General features: G+C 38.4%; 1 protein-coding gene across 1 annotated transcript in view; it reads left to right on the top strand.

The window, feature by feature from the left end:
* The window catches only part of DCHS1 (dachsous cadherin-related 1), a 935,819-nt gene that overhangs the window by 568,435 nt on the left and 344,152 nt on the right, over positions 1–23,232 (top strand). The window contains exon 9 of the mRNA XM_044072218.1: positions 16,047–16,204. Within this exon, the coding sequence (XP_043928153.1) occupies positions 16,047–16,204 (158 nt within the window). The remainder of the gene's footprint in view (positions 1–16,046; positions 16,205–23,232) is intronic.

Genomic DNA, 23,232 nt, shown 5'->3' with positions numbered 1-23,232 from the left:
TTAATCATTCATCACAAGTCAATGTTTACTCTGAGGATTAAGTGTAATACTGGGATTGATTGTTAAATAAGAGAATAAAGAAGTGAGACCACCATCCCACAAAAAACTATGAGCCACTATATCATGATTTGAGTCTTGGTGACTAAAACTAATTACAGATGCTTCTTACCAGTTATATAAAAAAAACTATCAGTTTTGATGGATGCACATGCTTTCTTCCCTGTATTCTTCTCATCCTCTGCATGAGACATTTATATTTTCTTCACATCTACTTACTTAGTTTTCTAATCATTAGTGATACTCAGCTTTATATCACATCTTCATTACTAAAATGCCTTCATGTTTGATCCCCAGGGTTTTTTAAAGACATTTCTCCATACAAATAGATGCTAGGATGTGCCTGATTTTTCTTTCAGAGATGTAGCTGTAAACTCAGAGGGACAGTGAACTGAGCTGGCCACAATTCCAGAGTCACATCTGCAGAGCTACTGTGAATATGCCTGCTTCCTTCCCTGTGAGGAACACCCCATTTCCTTCCACAAGTGAGTACTAAGTACAGAATCACTTTAGTTATGAATTCCAACCAAGGATAACATCCCAACATCAGTTTAATATAAAACTGAAAACCTTCTATCAAGAAGGTATCAAGACTGTTGTGTTCTAATCCCTACTTTCACAAAAAGTTGTAAGATTGTCATATCCATATCACTTTTCCTGTAACCCATTCCCAGACCTTTGGAAAAAAAACATTGGTTATTTCTCTCCTCAAGTAACATAATCAGCTATCAGTAGCTGTAAACCCATCTGAACTTTTCTTCCCTCTTAAGTAATAATATATACAGTGATTTTAAGTATCTGAAAGAATCTCCAGTTATGGTTTATTTATTAAGCAACAGTATGGTTAAATGAAAAATTCCATAATGAAATTAAAGAAATATATGAAGAAATCAATCTTATTACATCATAATCACTTCTAAATATTTATTTTTCTATTTTATGTAATGTGTTTACAACATATTCATGCTTACTTACTTATTCTAATTTCTGTTATGTGTATTACTGTAATGACACAATTTTATTTTCCAATTCCTTCATCTTGTTCATATAATACAGTCTTTCTTTTCATGATATCACCCAGAATAGGCATAATAATTGAATGTTTTTTCTTTTCATTTATTTAGACGCAGAGTTTTGGGTCACTAGCTTCTTAGGTGCTCTCTGAAAGTGGTGCCACTGTTTCTTTATAAATGAATAACTCTGATCTGGGCTAATTGTAAGCTGCTAAAAAGTTTTTTTTCTAGTTACATCTTTTCAGTACGGAATAGGTGAGCAGTAGGTTTAGTTAACTATTCAAAACTGTATTCCTTTAAAAAAAATCCAAAACTTCCCCAACACTTATCCTTGGATGTGGACATTGCCAATCAAATCTAGCAACTTTACATGTAGATCAGTCAGTTTACGTAGTTAGTAGGGCAAATTAAATCTGCTTGTAGTTTTTTACTTTTAATTTTCTACAGTTAGATATATAAAAGTAAAACTTCTCTTAACAAGAATGAGTAGCCTAATTTGTTTCTGTAGTGCTATAGTAAAATTAACCCCTTTTTTAAGTAAATATTTCTCCAGTGACTCTTTGGAAGAGGAATTCCTCTATAGCTGTTAACATATGCTTTGTGGCAGTGTACTGACTTCTTCAAGACAGACTCGCAGGATGTAAAACTGAAGGCAGTGACTACACAATGAATCTATAGCAAAAGTTCTATCTAGCTTTCATTTCTGAAACAGTATGAAATTTGAAAAGAAGAAAAAAAAAATAAAAGAACCTCCATGATCTGTGGTACGAAACAAGTGTAAGTGGAAAACCTGAATGGCATCGAAGGGGTCCTTAGCACTATATCACACGTGTATTATACTTTTGGGAAAATAACTCTGGATCAAGGTTATTTGTATCAGGGAGTGGAGATTTTGTTTAGTGCTGGATAAAGAACTATGACTGTACTCTTTTTCCCTGATAAAGTCTGTTTATGCTTAACACAGATCTGGACTGTGTGGTTCCTTTGTTATTTGAAGATCTGTGTAAGACAATAGCATCATTAGTTAGACTTATCGTCTTACTCCCGTCTTTCTAAATTATAGGAATAATTCAATGAACATTGTTTGGGCCCTTGCCAAGTACTTTATTTACAAACGGACTCATGTTTGATCTACCAGTGTTGTATCTCATATTTTAACTGAATCTGCACAGAAAGCGTTCAGTCTACATCATAAGTAACAAAACTAGTGGTGAAAGAATGCCTCCAACCGCTGTCCGAACCACAGCAACGATACAAACAGCCGCCTTCCACTTAGTGCCAAAGAATGCGATGCAAAAACTACCTTCAAGGTGGTATTAAAGGATATCCAAAAATCTCCACACCTGGCAGTAATGAAACGCCACCAGCTGCTGTCCATACCACAATGACGTTACGATAAGCAGTCTACAAGCTGTTTTCAAAGGGTATCCAAAAAATTGTTGCCCACAGTCGTGGTATAAAATATAAAATCATTTATTGAAGTAAAAACAGATGTATGTTAAGCGCTTTAAGTTAACTCACTCAAAAGTGAGCTTCATCAAAACATTCCAACCAGCTGATAACAAGTGTTTAAATACTTTCTTTGGTGCCAAACTCCTTAAAGTGGCAGCGCACTGGTTATGATAAGTTAAACAAAACTGTTGGAAATAAACATACACAAGTATATAACTATGTAAAAAAAACGCTATTAAGCTAACCTACATAAGTTATATAAATTTGATAGATATAACCCATTTACAAATTTTTGTAAAATAATAAATAGTAAATAAAAATATAAAATGTAAAATGTATCTAATGTAATAGTCCCTAATACACATTTCCTACTGATGAATGCTGTAAGGGAATATAAAAAAGCCTGATGTGAAACCAACTATCTAATGCAAAGAAGTGGTTTGATGGAAATGTGGTCATTGAGACGTGATGGGGTCACTGTGTCTGTAAATAATTGCCACCAGACTTCTTTATATGTGAGTAAACTCCTGTAATCACCACCCCTAGGATCCATCACTATATTTTCCAAGATAGCAAATTTAAAGGTATGCTCTAATCCATATTTCTCTACATGTCTATAAAGTGCGTTATTTACGTCCTCTGTCCTAATGCTATAGAGATGTGCATATATCCGTTTCTTAAAAATGTATCTCTGTTTTTCCTACACCTTTTCTGTTAAGTCCTAATAATGGGACATATTTCTTTCCCCGAGTATGTCAAAAGTGAATGGGGAAAGAAATATGTCCCATTATTAGGACTTAACAGAAAAGGTGTTGACGTGGTTAATGCTACAAACTGTAGGAAGACCTCAAAAGCTTATAGTAGGGCCTGTGTTTTAGAATATGGATCACACACAAACAAAATTAAAGATATATTAATAGAATATTGGAATGTCCTGATGGTGGACCAGGATTTCATAGACACACTGGGCCCAAGACCAGAGTTTATTTATAAGATGGGGAAAAACCTTAAAGGCTTATTGGAAAGTGGTCCAAGTGTTATAGGGCTAGACAATAGCACCAAGCATACTTCAAAATGTGGCTCTTGCAATCAATGTTATGCTATTAATGAAGATGAAGGCATGGTGTTGCATAATATTAATAAGACAAGATTGAGTTTCAAACAGGGCAATTGCAATTCGAAGTATATTGTCTATTTGGCAAAATGCGAAGCCTGTCCAGGATATTATATAGGAAAAACAGAGAGACATTTTAAGAAACGGATATATGCACATCTCTATAGCATTAGGACAGAGGACGTAAATAACACACTTTATAGACATGTAGAGAAATATGGATTAGAGCATACCTTTAAATTTGCTATCTTGGAAAATATAGTGATGGATCCTAGGGGTGGTGATTACAGAAGTATACTCACATATAAAGAAGCCTGGTGGCAATTATTTACAGACGCAGTGACCCCACCAGGTCTCAATGACCACATTTCCATCAAACCACTTCTTTGCATTAGATAGTTGGTTTCACATCAGGCTTTTTCATATTCCCTTTATACAGCATTCATCAGTAGGAAATGTATATTAGGGACTATTAGATTAGATACATTTTACATTTTATATTTTTATTTACTATTTATTATTTTATATAAATTTGTAAATGGGTTATATCTACCAAATTTATATAACTTATGTAGGTTAGCTTAATAGCATTTTTTTTTACATAGTTATATACTTGTGTATGTTTATTTCCAACAGTTTTGTTTAACATATCATAACCAGTGCGCTGCCACTTTAAGGAGTTTGACACCAAATAAACTATTTAAACACTTGTTATCAGCTGGTTGGAATGTTCTGATGAAGCTCACTTTTGAGTGAGTGAAAGCGCTTAACATACATCTGTTTTTACTTCAATAAATGATTTTATATTTTACACCACGACTGTGGGCAACAATTTTTTGGATACCCTTTGAAAACAGCTTGTAGACTGCTTATCGTAACATCATTGTGGTTTGGACAGCAGCTGGTGGTGTTTCATTGCTGCCAGGTGTGGAGATTTTTGGATATCCTTTAATACCAGCTTGAAGGTAGTTTTTGCATCGCATTCTTTGGCACTAGGTGGAAGGCGGCTGTTTGTATCTTTGCTGTGTTTCGGACAGCGGTTGGAGGCATTCTTTCACCGCTAGTTTTATCTCATATTTTATGTGAATTGCTGGGTCTTATGAAAATGCCTGTTATTCTGCCGCTCTCATAAACAGAGTGCTTTGATGTCACATGACTGACATCCACAAATATTTTCCAAGCATTTATTTTATAAAAAAAAACAAAGTAATGTCTTTTGGCAGAAGTGACACACCAAATACAGTGCCATCACACTGCCATGTCATTCAGGCTGACTGTGTTGGCCTAGTGGTTGTAACCTTGACCATGGTGCTAGAGACTGGAAATCTAGTAAAGATATTTTGGAGCCAGCCATGAGAGGTAGGAGTGTGTGACTGATGGCCAGCTCCCTATCAGATGGAAAAATGACAGAGTGAATAATTCTTGCTACAGAGGAGACCAGACGGCAGTCCGGAGGCACACAATTGTTTAATTGAGCCAGTATAAATGTAGTATTTTATGAGATAGCAGTGATGGTGCGTAGATCCCAGTCCAGCCAAAATTTGCATATACTGCTAATTCAAAATGTTGCAACAGAAAGGGGGTAGAGCCACTGATAAAACATCCTCTCTAGCTATGCTTGATGGCCTCCTTTTGCTGTGTGTTCACTGAAAGTCTAATCATCCTCTGATACAAGTTCATAGGTTCATAGGTAGGTACTAGGCTATTGGCCCTAGGGCCTATATAAGCCTAGCCAAAAAGGTACCCTGGCTTTCGCCACCCAAGAAAATTATTTTCCTGTACCCCTGCCGAGCAAAGTCCCAGAGGTGATCCCCGGGGTGAATTTCCTATTTCCTATTTCCCATCCAATCATCAAGATTTTTCTTGAAGAGTGCTAATGAGGAGCTTTGTTTGATATAGATAGGTAGTTTGTTCCAGAGTATGGGAAGTCTCTGGGACAGGAATCTATCCCTCCAGCATGTTCTGTTTATTGTGTTGACAAGGTTTAGGTTCCTAGAACATGTAGCTTGGAGGGACTGGGATTTCTTTAAGTGGAGCATGTCCAACAACTCTGGATTTGACATAGCTTTGTATGTTAGGCAGAGATCGCCTCTGAGTAGGCGATATGCGACGGAGTAAAGCTAGAGTTTTTTGAGATGATCTGCATAGGGCATCTGTTTGAGGTCAGTAATCCTCTTTGTGAGGCATTTCTGTGGCCTTTCCAGCTGTTGTAGATGTCTTATGAGGTGCATACCAAAAGGGGCATTGTACTCTATAATGGGTCTAATGAGTGATGAGTAGAGGGGAACAATGACCTAATTTTTCCTGGATGAGAAACCTTTTCTGATGAGGTGTGCCACATAGAAGGATTTCCTGACTACAGTGATGATGTGATTATCAAAGAAGAGACTGCAGTCCACCTGTGTCCCAAGGTCTCTTATCACACTTTCGGTGTTAAGTGTAGGTTACCACCTATGTGGTAGCTCATGGTTACAGAGTTTTTACCAAAGAGGATGACAGTGCACTTCTTGGCATTGAGCTTGAGGCCATGGCTTTGACACCAGGCATCTGTCTCAGTGAGGCCCTTGTAGGATGTCCACATCGTTAGGAGTTTCAATTATGGCTCCTAGTGTGCAGTCATCTATGAACTTCATTAGCCAAAGACCTTCTGTGTTAGCCTGTACTTCAGAAAAGTAGATATCAAGCAGGAGAGGACCCAGGACTGAACCCTGTGGTACTCCACTTGTCACTGGTCTGAAGTCAGATTTGGAGTCTGCTACTTTCACAGTGTGGGTTCTGTCAGTGAACCAGTTGGCAACCCATCTTGTGACATAGAGATTTATACTTAGTTTAGTGAGTTTATCTATAATTCCAGACTGGGGGATGGTGTCAAAAGCCTTGGCGAGATCTAGACAGGCTGTGTGAACCATCTTATCCTCGTCTACAGCTTTGGTGACTGCTTCAAAGAAGTCTATCAGGTTTAGGAGACATGATCTGCCTTTTACAAACCCAAACTGGGTGGGGTCCAGAGTTTGGAGATTACCAGTGTCTTTGTTTATAAGTTCCATGATGATCCATGCCATGGCCTTGCAGACTAGGCTCGTTAGGCTAATGGGGTGGTAGTTCCCGGGGTCCCTGGTGGCTCCCCCTTTGTGGAGTGGGATAACTGTCACCGTGTGCCATTCAGTGGGCACAAAGCCTGTGGTGAGGCTATGATTGAACATGGAGCTTAGGTGGGGTGCCAGTTCATTCCATAGTTCATGTAGAACGCAGCCTGGGCTGTTGTCAGGTCCCATGGATGCTGTGTTCTTGGCTTTGGAGAGTGTGGTTTTTACCTGTGCAGCCATGAGTACAGGAACTTTGCATTCTTCCGGTATAGAGATGGGCCTTTTAGGGGGTGAGATAGGGGTAAAGTTAGCACTGAATCTATCTGCCAGGATGTTGACAATATCAGTTGGTTCTGTATATTTAGTGCCATTGTGCTGTAACTCAGAGCAGATCTGAGTGTTGCCATTGAGATTCTTGACATAGCTATAGAATGCTTTGTAGTTGTCTTTAGAGTCAGTTGTAATTTTGTTTTCATAAAAAGCTTTGGAGGATTTTATGAGGGATATCAGCTTCTTACTGAGGCTGACCAGGGAGTTCCTCCAATCATGGGATTTTACTCTTTTTTGAAACAGTTTCTTCTTCTGTTGTAGAGTTTGTTTATGGCAGGGGACCACCAGATTGGCTGCCTTTTTTTGGAGGATAGCATCTTGGTTCTGTTAGGGATAGCACGATCCATGCACTCGTGTAAGTGCTTTTAAAGTGCATTTGTGTAGGATTCAGCAGTCATACCTCTATTGTCTGTCTGCGGGTGTCGTGAAGTTTGCCACTTCTATCTTAAGAAGCATGAAGTTGACTTTGGAGAAAATTTTTGTGGTGGTTTCCCTAATGGGGGGTGGGGGCAGGATGTGGATATCTAGGGTGATTAGCTTGTGGACAGATCTGACCAATGAGGAATTCACCTCTGGTTTGGAACACCGGTCACCCATGTTGGTAATGACCAGGTCTAGGATATTGCTGCCCCTGGTGGGGTTGTGGATTAGTTAATATACGGCATTGGAATTTATGAATTCCAGAAATGTTGAGCAAAAGAGTTGGTACATGAGTAGTTTTCCCAGTTAATGGTGTGTTAGTTGAAACTGCCCATTATGAGGGCGTTGGATTGTACCCTAATATTTTCCAGTGTATCAAGAAATGAGGAGTGGGAATCCTGGGGCATGGTGGGGGATCTGTAGCAAGTTACAATTTGGATTGCGGTCTTGCCCAGAGGAAGTTGCACTTGGATAATATCGGATGTATTATGCTGAGCAACTAGCCTGGAGGTGTGGATATCCTTAATGAATATGGACACTCCTCCACCTTTAGTGTTTTGGTCCAGGTTAGGTGGCTGAAAGGTGTGGTATGAATTATAGCCTGGTAATGCAGGGGTGCTCTCTGGAGCCTTGAACCAGGTCTCTGGCACTGCACAGATGTCGATGTTCTCCATTTTAAGGAGTGCCTCAAGTGAATGCATTTGGAAGTTTAGACTTCTAGCATTGAGTTGAGTAGCATTATCCTCAGATTTTGCTTGCTTGTACCTGTTACAGTGGTGAATTTGTCATTTGAACCTTGTCTAAAAAAGGCACTATAGGGGTGGCAAGAGCCTTAGCCAGTATCTGGAATCCCAAGGGCGACAGGTGCAGGCCATGTCTGGCAAAGAATCGTGGTCTGTTGATCATGTCATCCCAGGCAGACAGATACTGGGTCCCCTTAGAATGACACCAGAAACTTAGCCAATTGTTGAAGTCAATCATTTTGTCCTTGTACTGTGGTATAATTCTGGGTGATGGCAGCTACTCAGGGCTAGGGTCATACCTGCCTGGGCTACAAGATTGGAGAGCTTCTCTATATCTCTTTTCATGTAGTCCAGGGAGGTACTTCTCAGGTCATTCACACCAACATGGACAATGACAGAGTCATTTTGTACTTGTTGTGGAGTGACCTGAGTGTATGCATTATGTGGGAGATCCTGGCACCTGACATGCAGCTGACAGTAACTTTCTTCTTGTTTAGCCTGGTGAGTGGAACACCAGTGTGCCTGACTATAGAGTCACCTATGACTAGAGTGTTGGGTACATTGTTATGCCTTATGGGCTGTGGTTGAGTGGCACACTGAGTTTGTGGGCTATGTGTCATTTGGTTTGTGTTAGGGGGGTGGAGGTTGCTTGCGTTTCTGCTTTGGAGGACTCTGTTGCTTGAGCTGATTTTTATTGAGAGCCTCCATGAATATAGGTGTGTCTTTTGTGTTTCTATATGTCTGTTTTGGTGGTATATGTTTTGAGGGACTGTGTGATGAGTGTGGTGTGGTGCAAGTCTTTACCCTCTCCTCTTGACTGTCTAGTCCAGTCTTGGGTGAAGAGAACTTTGCTTCCAGTTTGGCTATATAAGGGCATCTCTCACAGATTGTAGTGTTGGGTGGTAGGAGGAGAGGGTTGTCCGTGTACATGAGGCAATTGCTACATTGCCCCAAGATGCCCAGATTCATCTGGTAGACAGGAGAAAACACCGGGAGCTGATCCTTAGACATGCTTAGATAGGTGCTTATTTATTAAGTACTAAAAACTGTTTTCCACTAGACAAGTGAGGAAATTTGAGTGTTGTAGTAATTTTAGCTTATTTAGTGCTTACAGCGAGTTCTGAACAAGTGCTGAGCTAAAAGAAACAGATTTGAGTGCTAAAACTAAAAAACTGGCTAGTTTTAAGGGAAAATTTAAAGAGCAGACTTTATGGCGCTGGGAATAGTTTAACCCTAGCTTAACGGCGAAGCATAAAGTGCTTTTTTTTATATAACAGTAGCAAATGATCAAACTGATTTAAACAAATTAACCAATAAAAAGCTAAAATCTGAGCCCCATTCCAGCAGTCTTCAATCAAACAAGTTCTAACTGCACACTCCTGCCACTAGGGTGCAGGGGAACCTTCTCCAAAAAAGATGGTCTGGATTAGTGCTCAAGTTGTACAACCAAAGCTAGATTCAGCAGGTCTGAATTTAGTCTATGCTACAGCAAACAAGGCATACCAGTTTCAGAAAGAAACAGTTCAAATAAGCAGACACAATAAGCCTTTAACCAGATACTCCCAGCTCAGAAGAGCAGAATCTACCCCTTCCTCCCACAAGAGTGCAGAACACACCTTCTTAATGTAAAATATCTGGCCCGAAGCCCAAGTGCTTAAACCAGAACTAATACACTTTAAGAATAACAGACACTAAGCCTTCAATCAGCAACTCCCAACTTAGAAGGATGTAAGCTACATGTCCTGACACAACAGTGCAGACCACAAACCTTCTTAATGTAAAACAACTGATCTGAAGCCCAGGTGCTTTCAACCAAAGGCTTAGAATAACAGTTACAATTTAATCAGGCTACTAACAAGCAATAATAAATGCAGCAGAATAAATGCAATTACGTACTTTTAAGAACAAGCAGCAAAAGCAAAATAAAGTAATAAAGAAGGAAGAAACAGAAATTCAGTAAAGGCAGAAGGTAAAATACACTGAACCCACAGACATCGCCAATATCCTGGCAGACAGGTTCAGTGCAAATCCCCCCCCCCCCAAAAGAGCAAGTATCTATCCTGGCAGAGGGCTGCCTCCCAAACATCTCAGATGCTCAGGTGAAGGCTGCCCTCTCCAAAGCAAAAAACACTCCTTCCATTGGGACCAGATGGCGTCCCAGGTTGCATCCTACATGAACTACAAGAGGAACTAATCCCTCAAATAAAACAGCTATACAATCTCAGCCTCACTACAGGATATGTGCCCACAGAATGGCGTACAGCAACAGTGGTCCCACTCCACAAAGGTGGAGCCTCTACGGACCCTGGAAACTATAGCCCCATAAGCCTGACTAGCTTAGTCTGCAAGGCTATGGAGAGGATCATCATGGAGCTCATAAACAAAGACATTGGGGACCTACAGACACTAGATCCTACCCAGTTCGGCTTTGTCAAGGGCAGATCCTGCCTTTTGAACCTGGTTGACTTCTTTGAAACAGTCACCAAAGCCATAGATGAAGGGAAGGTAGTCCACACAGCCTTGCAAAGGCATTTGACACAATACCCCACTCAGGCATCATAGATAAGCTATCCAGCTTAAATATAAACCCCTATGTCACAAGATGGGTCGCAAACTGGCTCAAAGACAGAACCCACAGAGTGAGAGTTGCTGGAGCCATGTCAGACTCGAAACTGGTCACAAGTGGCATCCTACAGGGTTCTGTCCTGGGACCACTCTTGTTCGGTATATACTTTTCCGAGGTACAGGCAAACGTGGGAGGACTATGGCTCACCAAGTTCGCAAACGACTGCAAACTGGATGCCATAATCAACTCTCCGGCTGACACAAACATCCTTCAAAAAGGTCTCACAGAGACAGATAACTGATGCCTGTGCCATGGTTTAAAGCTAAATGCCAAAAAATGTATAGTCATACCCTTTGGCAAAAACAATGTGCCCACAAATTACCACATAGGCGGAAACCCATTAAGTACAGAGAAAGTTATTAGGGACCTGGGGACCCAAGTTGATAGCAATCTCTCCTTTGAAAAACACATTGCCAAAGTGGTTAGAAAGACCTTCTACATAGCCCACCTCATCACGAAGGGTTTCACATCTAGATCAAGAGAGGTAATCGTGCCTTTATTCATCCCTCATCAGGCCCATCATAGAATACAATGCCCCTTTGGGATGTACCTTACCCGACACCTGCAGCAATTAGAAAGACCCCAAAAGTATCTCACCAAGAGGATCAAGGGTCTCAAACAGATGCCATATGCTGCTCAGTTAAAAACTCCAGCTCTACTCAGTTGCATACCGCCTACTTCGAGGCGATCTATGCCTGACATACAAAGCTATGTCAAATCCAGAATTAATGGACATGCTCCACCTCAGTAAATATAAATCCCTTAGAGCCACACGCTCGAGGGACTTGAACCTCAGCACAAAAATAAATAGAACTTGCTGGAGGGACAGGTTCATAACCCAGAGGCTCCCTTTGCTCTGGAATAGAATTCCAGTTCATGTGAGGCAGAGCACCTCACTGAATCTCTTCAAGAAGAATCTCGATAAGTGGATGGGGGATCATAGGTTTGTCCCAGGGATTACTCCTGTGTCACTATTAGACAGAGGCACAGTAAACTAAACCTTAAAAAGGGCACAGTATACTCAAATCAAGGGGTGGCGTAAGCCATACAGAATCGGGCTAGGCTTATAATTGCCCCAGGGCAGATAGCCTAGTATGAACCTATGAACCTATGAATAAAGTGCAATTTTTTAATTAATAATAGAAAATAAGCAAACTGATTTAAACAAATGACCCAATTAACCAGCAAAAAAGCTCAAAACTGAGCCCTGTTCCAGCAGTCTTCAATCAGACAAGTTCTAACTGCACACTCCTGCCACTAGGGTGCAGGGGAACCTTCTCCAAAAAAGATGGCCTGGATTAGTGCTCAAGTTGTACAAACATAGCTAGATTCAGGATGTCTGAATCTAGTCTATGCTACAGCAAACAAGGCACACCAATTTCAGAAAGAAACAGTTCAAATAAGCAGGCACAATAAGCCTTTAACCAGAAATTCCCAGCTCAGAAGGGCAGAATCTAGCCTCTCCTCCCACAAGAGCGCAGACCACAAACCTTCTTAATGAAAAATAACTGGCCCAAAGCCCAAGTTCTTTAACCAGAACCAATACACTTTTAGAATAACAGGCACCAAGCCTTCAATCAGCAATTCACAACTTAGAAGGATGTATGTTACCTGTCCTGCCACAACAGTTCAGACCACAAACCATCTTAATGTAAAACAACTGGTCTAGAGCCTAAGTGCTTAAACCAAAAGTCTTAGAGTAACAGTTACAATTTAATCAGGCTACTACCAAGCAGTAATAAATGGAGCAGAACAAATACAATTAAATACTTTTAAGAAGATGCAAAAGCAAAATAAAGTGCAATTTTTTTAAGTAAAGTTCAAGGAGAGAGGAAGAAGGAGCAGAAGAAAAATTCAGAAAAATTAAAGGTTAAGAACCTAAGTGGATTGGACTTCTCAAATGTTCTGTCTGTATTAAGTAGAGTGAACATGAGACTGGGAGGGGGTGTCCCAGATCAAATTTACAGTAGGGTTGGGCAACTGCAAAGCCACAAACTATAATGACACCACAAGAATAGGGTGTGGGGAGGGGGGAAGCAGTTTCAGGACAGATGAGAAACAGAAAACAATGCCAGAAAATATATAAAACAATTCAGTCAGGCAAAATTAAGACAATGCAGAACTCTGAAAGGTTAAAATGCCAAGAAATATACTTATCAATCAGCAATATATTTCCAGATTGTTTGAGAATCACACACCAGCCAGACACCAGGAGTTTCCAACAGTGTATGCAGGAATTTACAAACAGAAACTATTTTTAAATCAGCAAGCCTTGAAGCAATCAGATAACACAAAAGCTGTTAGACCAGTTTTATAAACTCCACCTCAAAAATAGGGGGTAAGCAGTTTCAAAACAGATAAGAAACAAAAAAACAATGCCAGAAAATAAATAAAACAATTCAGTCAGGCAAAATTAAGACAACACAGAACTCTGAAAGGTTTAAATGCCGAGAAATATACTCATGTTGATGATGTGGGATATTGCAACTGTTATGAGCAACAGAACATCAGACACAATGGGAGCTATATGGACAGGATGGTAGTGGAACAACTCAGAAAAATTAGAACAACTTCCTCACTTGCAGCCTTAGATGAACTGCAATTTTGTTTAATTATCTGAAAGTAAACCTTTATCCTGACTTTACTTCTTCATGTACACGATCAAAGATTAAATGGCATTTAGCTCATATCTAGTCTCTGCAGAATCCTTTTCTGCGGTTGGCTACAATATTTTCCATTGCACAGTAGAATATGTTGCTGGTATTACTGCTATAGTTTCAACCATCAATGTCTCAAAACTGTAAATAAATTAAAACAACACCTTTGGATATTTTATATACTTTTCCTGAGAAGGAACACTACCAAACAGAGTTTGAAAGCTACGCATAGTTTCACTTGTGCTCATTTTACAAGCTATCCAAACTTGACTGCCACTGTTGCAGAAGTCAGAGAAGACAATAAATGGATTGGTGCTGTACCCTGGTTAGCAAAGAAGAAATGAACAAATAAATGATTGAATAGTCTTTCCATCTATAAACATAAGATATATGGATCTGGAATATTTTATCACACTTTATTAAATCACTTTAGTATTAGGCACTGATTGGAATGCTTTATCCCCTGTGTTAGATTACATGAAACAATCACATCTTTTAAACCCAATCTCAAACAGCAATGTGTGGGTATGATATAACGTAGACTTGTTAATACTGGTATGATCTAAACAACGTACAGCATGGCTGCTTGTATCATATGTGATGACCACCTAATAGTGACATTTATGTAGCTGTCTTTTGGACTCGGATTTAAATCTGTAGTGTTACTTTGTATAAGTTGATTACTTGTGTTGCTTTGTTACTTTGTATAAGTTGATTACTTGTGTTGCTTTGTTACTTTGCATAAGTAGATTACTCGTGTTGCTTTGTTACTTTGTATGAGTAGATTACTCATGTTGTTTTGGTTACTTTGTATAAGTACATTACTTGTGTTGCTTATTGCTCAGAATATCTTTTCAATGACTGCCTTCTTTTGTGTCATTGCTATAGATGCTTCTAATTCATTTGATAATTTGTTTTTATCCTTTTGTCACTGCTGTTCATTATTGTGGCCATCTTTTATGAGTATAATGTGTGTCTTCCCACGCTTTGTCTGAGAAATAGCCCTTTAGTCTTTACTCTGTCCATGTCTGTAGCCATGATATTTCAATTTTTGCTTAATGGGGTGGTGAGGTATAAGGTAAATCCACCCAGCAATAGCAACTTATTTTATTGTTTTAAACCATACACTAACATACAGTACTGTGAATATTAGAGAGATAAAGTGATGATTAATGAAGTGACATGCTCAGTAAGTCAGATAATTACTGAGATATAGTACAGTGCTGTTTGGTTATGCAGTGCGATATAATAAAATATTAGGATGATAACATTTACAAAGTTTGCAGGGGATGAGTATAGTATCACCTCAGCAGTGCATTTGTGTGTTCATTCTTTCATGTTTCTGATATATATTTTATAGTGTTTAGGTTTACAGAAGCATCTGGAAAATAGTCTGGCAACCACAAAGTGTAAGGCAGAGTACAAGGTCTTGATGAAATGCCGGACCATCTCAGGATGGACGCACACATCCACACTCATTTACACTCTGAACACACATCTAGAGATAATTCTGAAGGTTGCCAGCTTACTCTAGTGAATACTGATAGGGCATGTAAACTCCACACAGAAGGCTCCCAAGCTGAGAACTGAACCAGAGACCCAAATGCTGTGAGTTGACAACATTGATTTCATATCACTATTCCACCTTCACCCTGAAGTACTATAACAAGAAAGACTTCTACACTGAAAGAGAAAATCAGTAATTAGAGAAATATTTTCAGTGGTGTCCTTTGTTGGGATAGCAGTATAGTTCAAAATGAGACAAAACTCTGCAGTGGCATTCCTTAATGTTAGTTGAATGAGTATCAATATATACTAAACTGCAAATGTAAGAGAACTGTGGTGATAAAATACTGTGTGAGACTGCAGAAAGAGTGAATGAAGATATAAATTGTTACAGCAATGACATTAGTAGTGCCTTGTTATAACAGAGTAAGCATATGATTATTAATGCTGCAGTATAGTACATGTATAGCATTTCACTTCAAAGTAACAGACCACTACTTTAGCGTAGTACAGTTAAAGTGTAATTACTACAGGGAGTGTATATGGTGACAGAATGCTGCAGTACATCTTTGCATTAACTGGTCATTCCAGTGACAATTCTAGGTGAGAATTAGCTCAGTTTGGTGTAAAACTAGAGAGCGTTGGTGTTTTGCAGTTCAGAATGTGGTGCAATGTAATATGAGCTGACATTTCAGTGTATGCACAATGCTGTCGTGCTAGCTTTTCATTTGTAAGGGGTAGGTGGATCTTTCCTGATAAAGGAATATGGGATTACACATTTAACATAAAGTAAATGTAGTAAATGAATATGTTAATATTAAAATGCAGGGGAAGGGGGTAGAGCATTACACTGGATGTTCCTAATGATAGTATTTGTTCTGTGCATAGGTAATAGCATGGGGCCAACATTAACATTTTTTTGACTGTGTACTGTAGATGGTGGTGTGAAGAGATTAAACTCGGTATGTTTTTCTCCAAAACACTAACCTGCAGTACTTTCTTTCTGTCTGTCTGCCTTTTTCTGGTCTCTTTGACTACCTAGGTACTTGGGCTGAACGTTTCACCATCCACCCCAGCAGTGGTGAGCTGCGAACAGCTGCAGTTCTGAAACGTGCTGAGCGGGCAGAATATCACTTTACAGTAACAGCTAGTGATCGAGGATCTCCAAAAATGAGCAGTTCAATGTTTTTACGCATACAGGTAATGGCAGAAGCTTCTAAAATTAAGGAAGTGCTACAGACAGTCTGAAAGCACCTGGTTTAGCATGATTCAGTGATCAATACACAGGCTTTTTCCCCTGCCAAAATATCAAGTTCAGAAGTGTTTGATGGAATTTTCACAGTGCAATGTTACAATCATGTATGTCTGCATGTTATTTCTGAAGTATTGCCTGTTTGTTGTATCAAGAGAAAAGTAAATTGGACCAGGTAAGATAATGACACAACACATGCTGATACAAAGGATTTTTTAAAGAAAATTATTTAAGAAAAATTAATAACTCAAAGCTGGAGGGCTTTGAAATGAGAATGGCTGTTGGGGGGAAGTTCAGATAGCCATCTGGAACTTCATAAAGGTGAATGACAGTGCCTGTTTGGTCCTCATTCATTTTGTGAAATGTGAGCTGTTGTTTCTTATGCAATTTTTTTTTATTTGTAGTAATATTGCTGTTGAATATGGCTACTTGGCCACATGACCACTGCCTTTTACTCTTACATTTTTCTCCAAGCTGGTACTCTGGAACTTTTTTTTTCCTGTGTTTTACTTTTACTATGACATTTCTCATTCGTGTTCAATATCTGCTGTACAGGTTGTGGTTGTTTGTTTGGTCAGGGCTTAGTACGGGCCCTAAAATGGATCAAATGATTAATATATTTGCTGTCCTGTGCATGTCCTTTTAGAATTCAATGAGAGATACGTAATACTTTGCTATTCAAATTTGACTCAGTCTACATTACTTCATAGAGTTCTGCTTATATTTCCATGATGTTAGCATTATCGAATATTTCAATAAAAAATAGCTAGAGTCCTTGCTGTGTGTAATCTTAAACCTTTTCTAGTGATGCCCATGGGATATGGGTAGATTACCCCTTGAGGATATACTAGTTTTTCAACTACTTGGCTTCTAAATATCTGTGACTTTTTACTTTTATTTTTTTAAGTCTTTATGGGAATGTTCAGGCCAATAAAGTCAAATTCCACTAGCTATAGACATGCATGTTTTGGCTTTTTTTAGCCTTGTCAGTATTACACAAGTGAATAGCTTAGCTACAATGTGGAAACACAAAGCTTAATATCAAGCCTGATGTCTAAAATCATTAGGGTACATGCAAAATGTCCCAAATCACAGCCAATCCAAATGGTAAAACAGTCACAAAGACAAACCATTTGGTAAAAAAACTGCAGAAAAGACCCAGACAAGATAAGAGTTTCACAATGTAAAACATTAAAGCTTCTGTAGTGAAGGTCCATGGAATATCTGTAAATGATCCCAGAAGGACATAGTGTTTCAGCTGCATGGCTTCTAAATATCCCTTATGGGATATTTATGACAGCAGTGTTCTTCTAAATCTTGCTGTATAACCAGTGCCATTTGTGGTAGCATTTTGTTGAAAACTACTACTTTATCAGTGTTTACTTTTGTTGTTGTTGTTGTTATTATTAATGATTACTTGAAGAAGTCTTCCTGCCCTACTACATTATAACTTCATTTTAGTAAAGTAGATGCAGAATGTTTTTCTATATTCATGTTAGGAATATTTAACTGTTGCATCCATTTCATTTTCTTCTCTGATTGCATTTAAACAACTTCACAATTTTCACATTGTACCAATAACTAACCTTTGCTGAAAAAAAAAATGGAAAATAAATAAATGGAAAGACTGAAGCTTTAAGTAATGGCTAGCAATACATCACAACAATGTAAGAACATTCATACTCAGCAGAACTTTATCTATAACTTCAGAGCATTGATATGGAGGTTAATACAAACTTATTAACAACTATGTAGTGTGAAATGTAACACCTCTAGCAGGCCTGTCTTACATCCCAGAGCATTTTCTAAAAAATAAACTTAAAAAGCATAAGGTAAACACATGCAACTAGTTTGTGAATAATAAAAGCTATGAAAACTGTACAAATAGCAATGTTATTAGTAAGAAGCATCTTATACAGTGATAATAATCAGTGCATTCATAGTCTTTTCCATAAATACTGTAATTAAGCAATAACCAATGACGTGGTCTGGTTTGTTGAAGATTTGCCAACGGCTGACGTGGATTAATCACGAGAGCGAAGCCCGAGTGATTAAATAAAGCCAACCGTAGGTAAATCTTCAATATACCACAACCACTGAGTTGGTTATTGCTATTATACAATGACATTATTTAAGAAAAAAAAAACTTAACTTTTCTTAAATAATGTCTTTGCATAACGGTGCATTACTGTTCTTCCACCAGTGGTGGTATACTGCTTCCTTGTGTTGATGTACTGCGCATGTGTATGTGACTTGCATTGCCACTCATACCGAGTACATCAATGCTTTGAAACGGAAGCAATGGAGAAAAGAAAGTATCTGTTGCTCTGTTTTTTTTTTTTTTTTTTTTTTTTTATTTATTTAAAAAAAATAAAAGCTTTGGACACTTTATGCCAACGGAAAAAAGTTCAGGTAACTGGACCTTTTTCCGCTGATATATTGTGGGATTTACAATGGGCACACTGGCCAATCAGCATGCACGTTTCAGAATATTAATGGGGTGTCATTTTATAACACATTATAATGCACACAAACCCCAAACTGTATATTTTCTAAATTTTCACAAACACGTTTATACCTTGAAAATTATACAACCTAGACATACAGTATTAGAATTTGTTTGTTAACCAGACATAATCTTCATGTGACAACAAAACATTCCTCTATAAGTGCATAATTATTAAGAAATTTGCAGAAATATGAAATCATGTTTAATTGGATAATTAGCAATACAAATGCTAGATATCTCTCAAGATGTACAACTTATAGTGCCAATATTAAAGACCATTTTCTTCAACAAAATCTAAAGTTTCACTTAATGTCATGCAAGTCTCTGGGATTTTGAAGTATTAAATACATATGAAGATATTCCTTATTTGCATAATTACTAATAAGCAACTAGCAATATTTCCAGTATAGTATGATATAAACCATTGTCATGTCTCCCACATCGGTGTTTCACATCGTACACCTCAACAAAATGTAGGTCTTTCAGGTATGAAAATATTAACATAAATATTAAAATATGAACAGTAATTGTGAAAACAAAGATTAATTTCTCCACTGCAGGACATTCTAGACTAACTGTCTTATTGTCATTTTGTTAACTCTGCCCTTTGTAATACTGACTAGTAATAGCTGGTAAGTTACTTAGTTAAAGAAGACACATCCAAAAAAGTTCTAGACACCATAGTGTGTTTATTGTTGTGAACTGGAAGTATACAAAAAAACATGTTTTAGGCTTGAGTGAGCTAACATTGCTGTCACAAAATGCTTTGCTGGTGCAGAAGAGTTGTGACTTTTGTAACTTTGAGCAAGGAGAAGCTGTACTCTTCATTGTTAAGTCTTTTTTTCTAGTAAAATCATTTTTTCCCAACATTTGCCTCCCAGTTTTTAACTGTAAGACTACTGCTAAGAAAATGAAAAATTGATGTCAGAGAGCAGATTTAATATAGAAAACAACAAAATATTGTGTTCCCTGTATAAACCATTCTTATTAATTATACTTATCCAGGAAATATTTCCCAAGATTATCCCAAAGCCATACTGAGTCCTGTAGGACAGCATGTCTCCACAATGGTAGCTTCTTATTATGTTTTTATACTGAAAGATAATCCATTTAACAGCTATGTTAACTTTAAAAGGCAAATGAAGACAGTTTTTTTTCTGGGCTATAATGCATGCATTTAGTTTGTACTTTGCTGGCTTTCTGCTTCATATAAATGCTGACAAATGCTGACAAATGCTGGAAAGTAGCCACATTGCACCCTAGGGTAAGGAGAGGGGTTACATAAAGAAAGTGTTTCTTTCTTCCCCACAGGAAGTGTCTGGAGATGTCTTTTGAGAATCATAAAATTTAAAGACTTGGTTTCAAGAAGAGCAGCGTATAACCCTTTAGCCCGCATAGTTTATAATAGTTGAATTAATGGAACTGGCCTTTATTTTTCTGTTACTTTTTCGTCTTTTTTTTTTTTTTTTTTTGCACTCATTAAAACATAATGAATACATTCATTTCACAATATGTTGGTAAGGAATTTTTATTTATACAGTACTACACTTTTATGTTTTTTTGTAATATTTTATATAATATTGCATTCACATATAGTGGGATGTTTTTATTCAAAGACTTATTTTTAAAGCAGAGGTTACATAATATACATTCCTAACCAGTGCTAGGGAAGCAGGAAGTAAGGACAATTAAGTTCTTTATCTCTGTAGTTAAGAAAAATAAGAAATTTGGATTATAATTTTGGTGGGAAGGCGGACTGTCAAATAAGTAAAGCGAAGGAAGAAAACTAGCTTTTGACAACAGGACAGGTCACCATCTCATCATGGGCTATTGCCACAGATAGTCAACAAGGGGATGGGGCACCATGTCTTCATAGACTATTTCCCCAGATGATGAACAAGGGGCATGATACCATGTCTTCATAGACTACTGCCCCAGATAGTGAACAAGGGGACAAGGCACCATGTCTTCATATACAACTGCCTCAGATGGTGAACTAGGGGGCAAGATGCTACATTTTCATAGTCTACTGCCTCAGACATTGAATAATGGGACCAGATGGTGAGAGAGCAAGCAGATGTACTAAGTGAACCACTTATAGAACTGCAACATTTCTGCTTTTGAAGTGAATAGTAGTAACAGTGGCCTTCTCACAAATGAAAAGATTTTGCTTTAGACCATTCATACTTGTGAACTTCCTTGGAAGTGTTATTGCTGAGGTGGACAGGTAGACAGGCAGAATTCCTAAATGTAAACTGCTGAGCTGGTTAAAAGTAGCTCAGGCTAATCTGATCCATTTGTAAGAATGTGTTACCACCATAGTACAGAAGCGGAACCACACAGCTGTGCAATGTCAAGGCTTTGAGATGATATTTCACTTAATGTTTCTGGAAAAAATGTATTGGTGTGGGAATGAAACTGGTGTTATAGTTATGGAATTAGCTAAAGGCAGTTACAGAGTTGTAGTCTGAGAAATTTATCAGGCAAGAAGTCAATGACCAGTAATATGTGCTGTGTTCATGGCTGTAACCTCTTTGCAGAGTTATGTGAGTAATCAAAACTGGGACTACAGAATAAAATCGGGTTATTATATTATGATGCTAAGATAGGGCTGATAGTTAATGATATTTGCATTAATACAAATAGACACTTAGGTAACTTTTGTGGGTTCAGTGCAAAAAATGTAAAGACAATCAGACTATTGGGAGTGTGGAATCACAGGATTCCTTATGTTCTAGCAGAGTTACCTACAGAACGGACAGGGAAAGATGATGACCTTTTTGTTCACCTGCAGGCCGAGTTATGTGCATCATATAAGGATAATAGTGTTGGGGTGCATTGGCAGGGTTATGGAGTCTGTCAAGCTATACTGCAGTTAAGGGCGCATATGGCATGTAGTATTTCATTCTTGAGACCCAGTCTTGTCAGCATTGTCCATCTCTGAGCATTTACATCAGGAGATCATAAGCACTATAATGATGCTGGGAGATGTGCAGCATACATTTAGATGCCAAGCACAGAGAAGATCCACACATAAGCACCGTAATGATGCTGGGAGATGTGCAGCATACATTTAGATGCCAAGCACAGAGAAGATCCACACATAAGCCCCGTAATGATGCTGGGAGATGTGCAGCATACATTTAGATGCCAAGCACAGAGAAGATCCACACATAAGCACCGTAATGATGCTGGGAGATGTGCAGCATACATTTAGATGCCAAGCACAGAGAAGATCCACACATAAGCACCGTAATGATGCTGGAAGATTTGCAGCATACATTTAGATGCCAAGCACAGAGAAGATCCACACATAAGCACCGTAATGATACTGGGAGATCTGCAGCATACATTTAGATGCCAAGCACAGAGAAGATCCACACATAAGCACCATAATGATGCTGGGAGATGTGCAGCATACATTTAGATGCCAAGCACAGAGAAGATCCACGATGGATTAGGGACGGGAAATGGGAGGTGAATAACACCATCATCAGGGCCATATTGTCAAGAAACTGAATTATGTAGAAACTTGGTTTATTAATGACTACATGCCATAATTTATTTGTACTGCAGTGGTGGTGCTGCGGTAGCATTGTTGCCTCACAGTTAGACGTTGCCTTTTCGATTCTCAGTTAGAGCATCTTCTGTGTGTCGACATGCGTGAATGGGCGTTCCTTCGTTGAAGGTTATGCATTAGGCCCGGCAAGCCAGCACGTAAAAATCTACTGCCAATCATTAGCGGACCGGAGTTCCGCGGTGGTGACCCCTAACTGGGAAAAGCCGAAAGACACAAACAAACAAACATGCCATAATTTATTTTGATGACATTTGATACATCTGCTCAGGTCATTTCCTGGCAAAGGGTAGATGCTTGAATCACAGGCTATATAATTTGCAGCAATTTTAAATTCAGTAATTATTTTGCGTTTTTGTTTTTGTTTGTTTTTTTGTCTTTGGAATTTAATGCTTCTTAATGGTACTGATAATGGGTATCTTGGTTTATACATAAGCAGAAGGGCATGCCCAGTGTTTTAATGAATGTTATGAAAGGAGAATTATTAGACTGCTGAAAGCCTGTTTTGTAGAGGATCACTTAGTGAAGACTTTTTGAATGAGTGGATCTTAGTGAAAATTGGATTGTGTATTTTCTGTGTGTGGTAATGATCCCCAGCTCTCCTGATAAGGGTGTTTTGGGGAGAGACTGTCTGTGCAACCCAACTTTATAAAAAGCCTTGAGATCAGCAGACTATGGAGAAAATAGATGACTGAGTCTCATCAACATTGGGAGTCAATAAAGTAGACTCATCAGAGAAGTCTTCAACAAAATGATCACTAGTGAATCAAAAATGCTTACCAAAAAGGTAGTAGTTATCAGCCATGTAATATCAGTCAATGATATAAGGAAACTGAAAGTAAACCTACTGGGACTTTTAGATTTAATATTGCTAGTCTTGAATCTATGAC

Source organism: Protopterus annectens, chromosome 5.part0 (genome assembly GCF_019279795.1).
Source record: "Protopterus annectens isolate FY-2018-M chromosome 5.part0, PAN1.0, whole genome shotgun sequence".
NCBI classification, from domain to species: domain Eukaryota; kingdom Metazoa; phylum Chordata; order Ceratodontiformes; family Protopteridae; genus Protopterus; species Protopterus annectens.
This window is presented reverse-complemented; position numbering and strand designations above follow the sequence as displayed.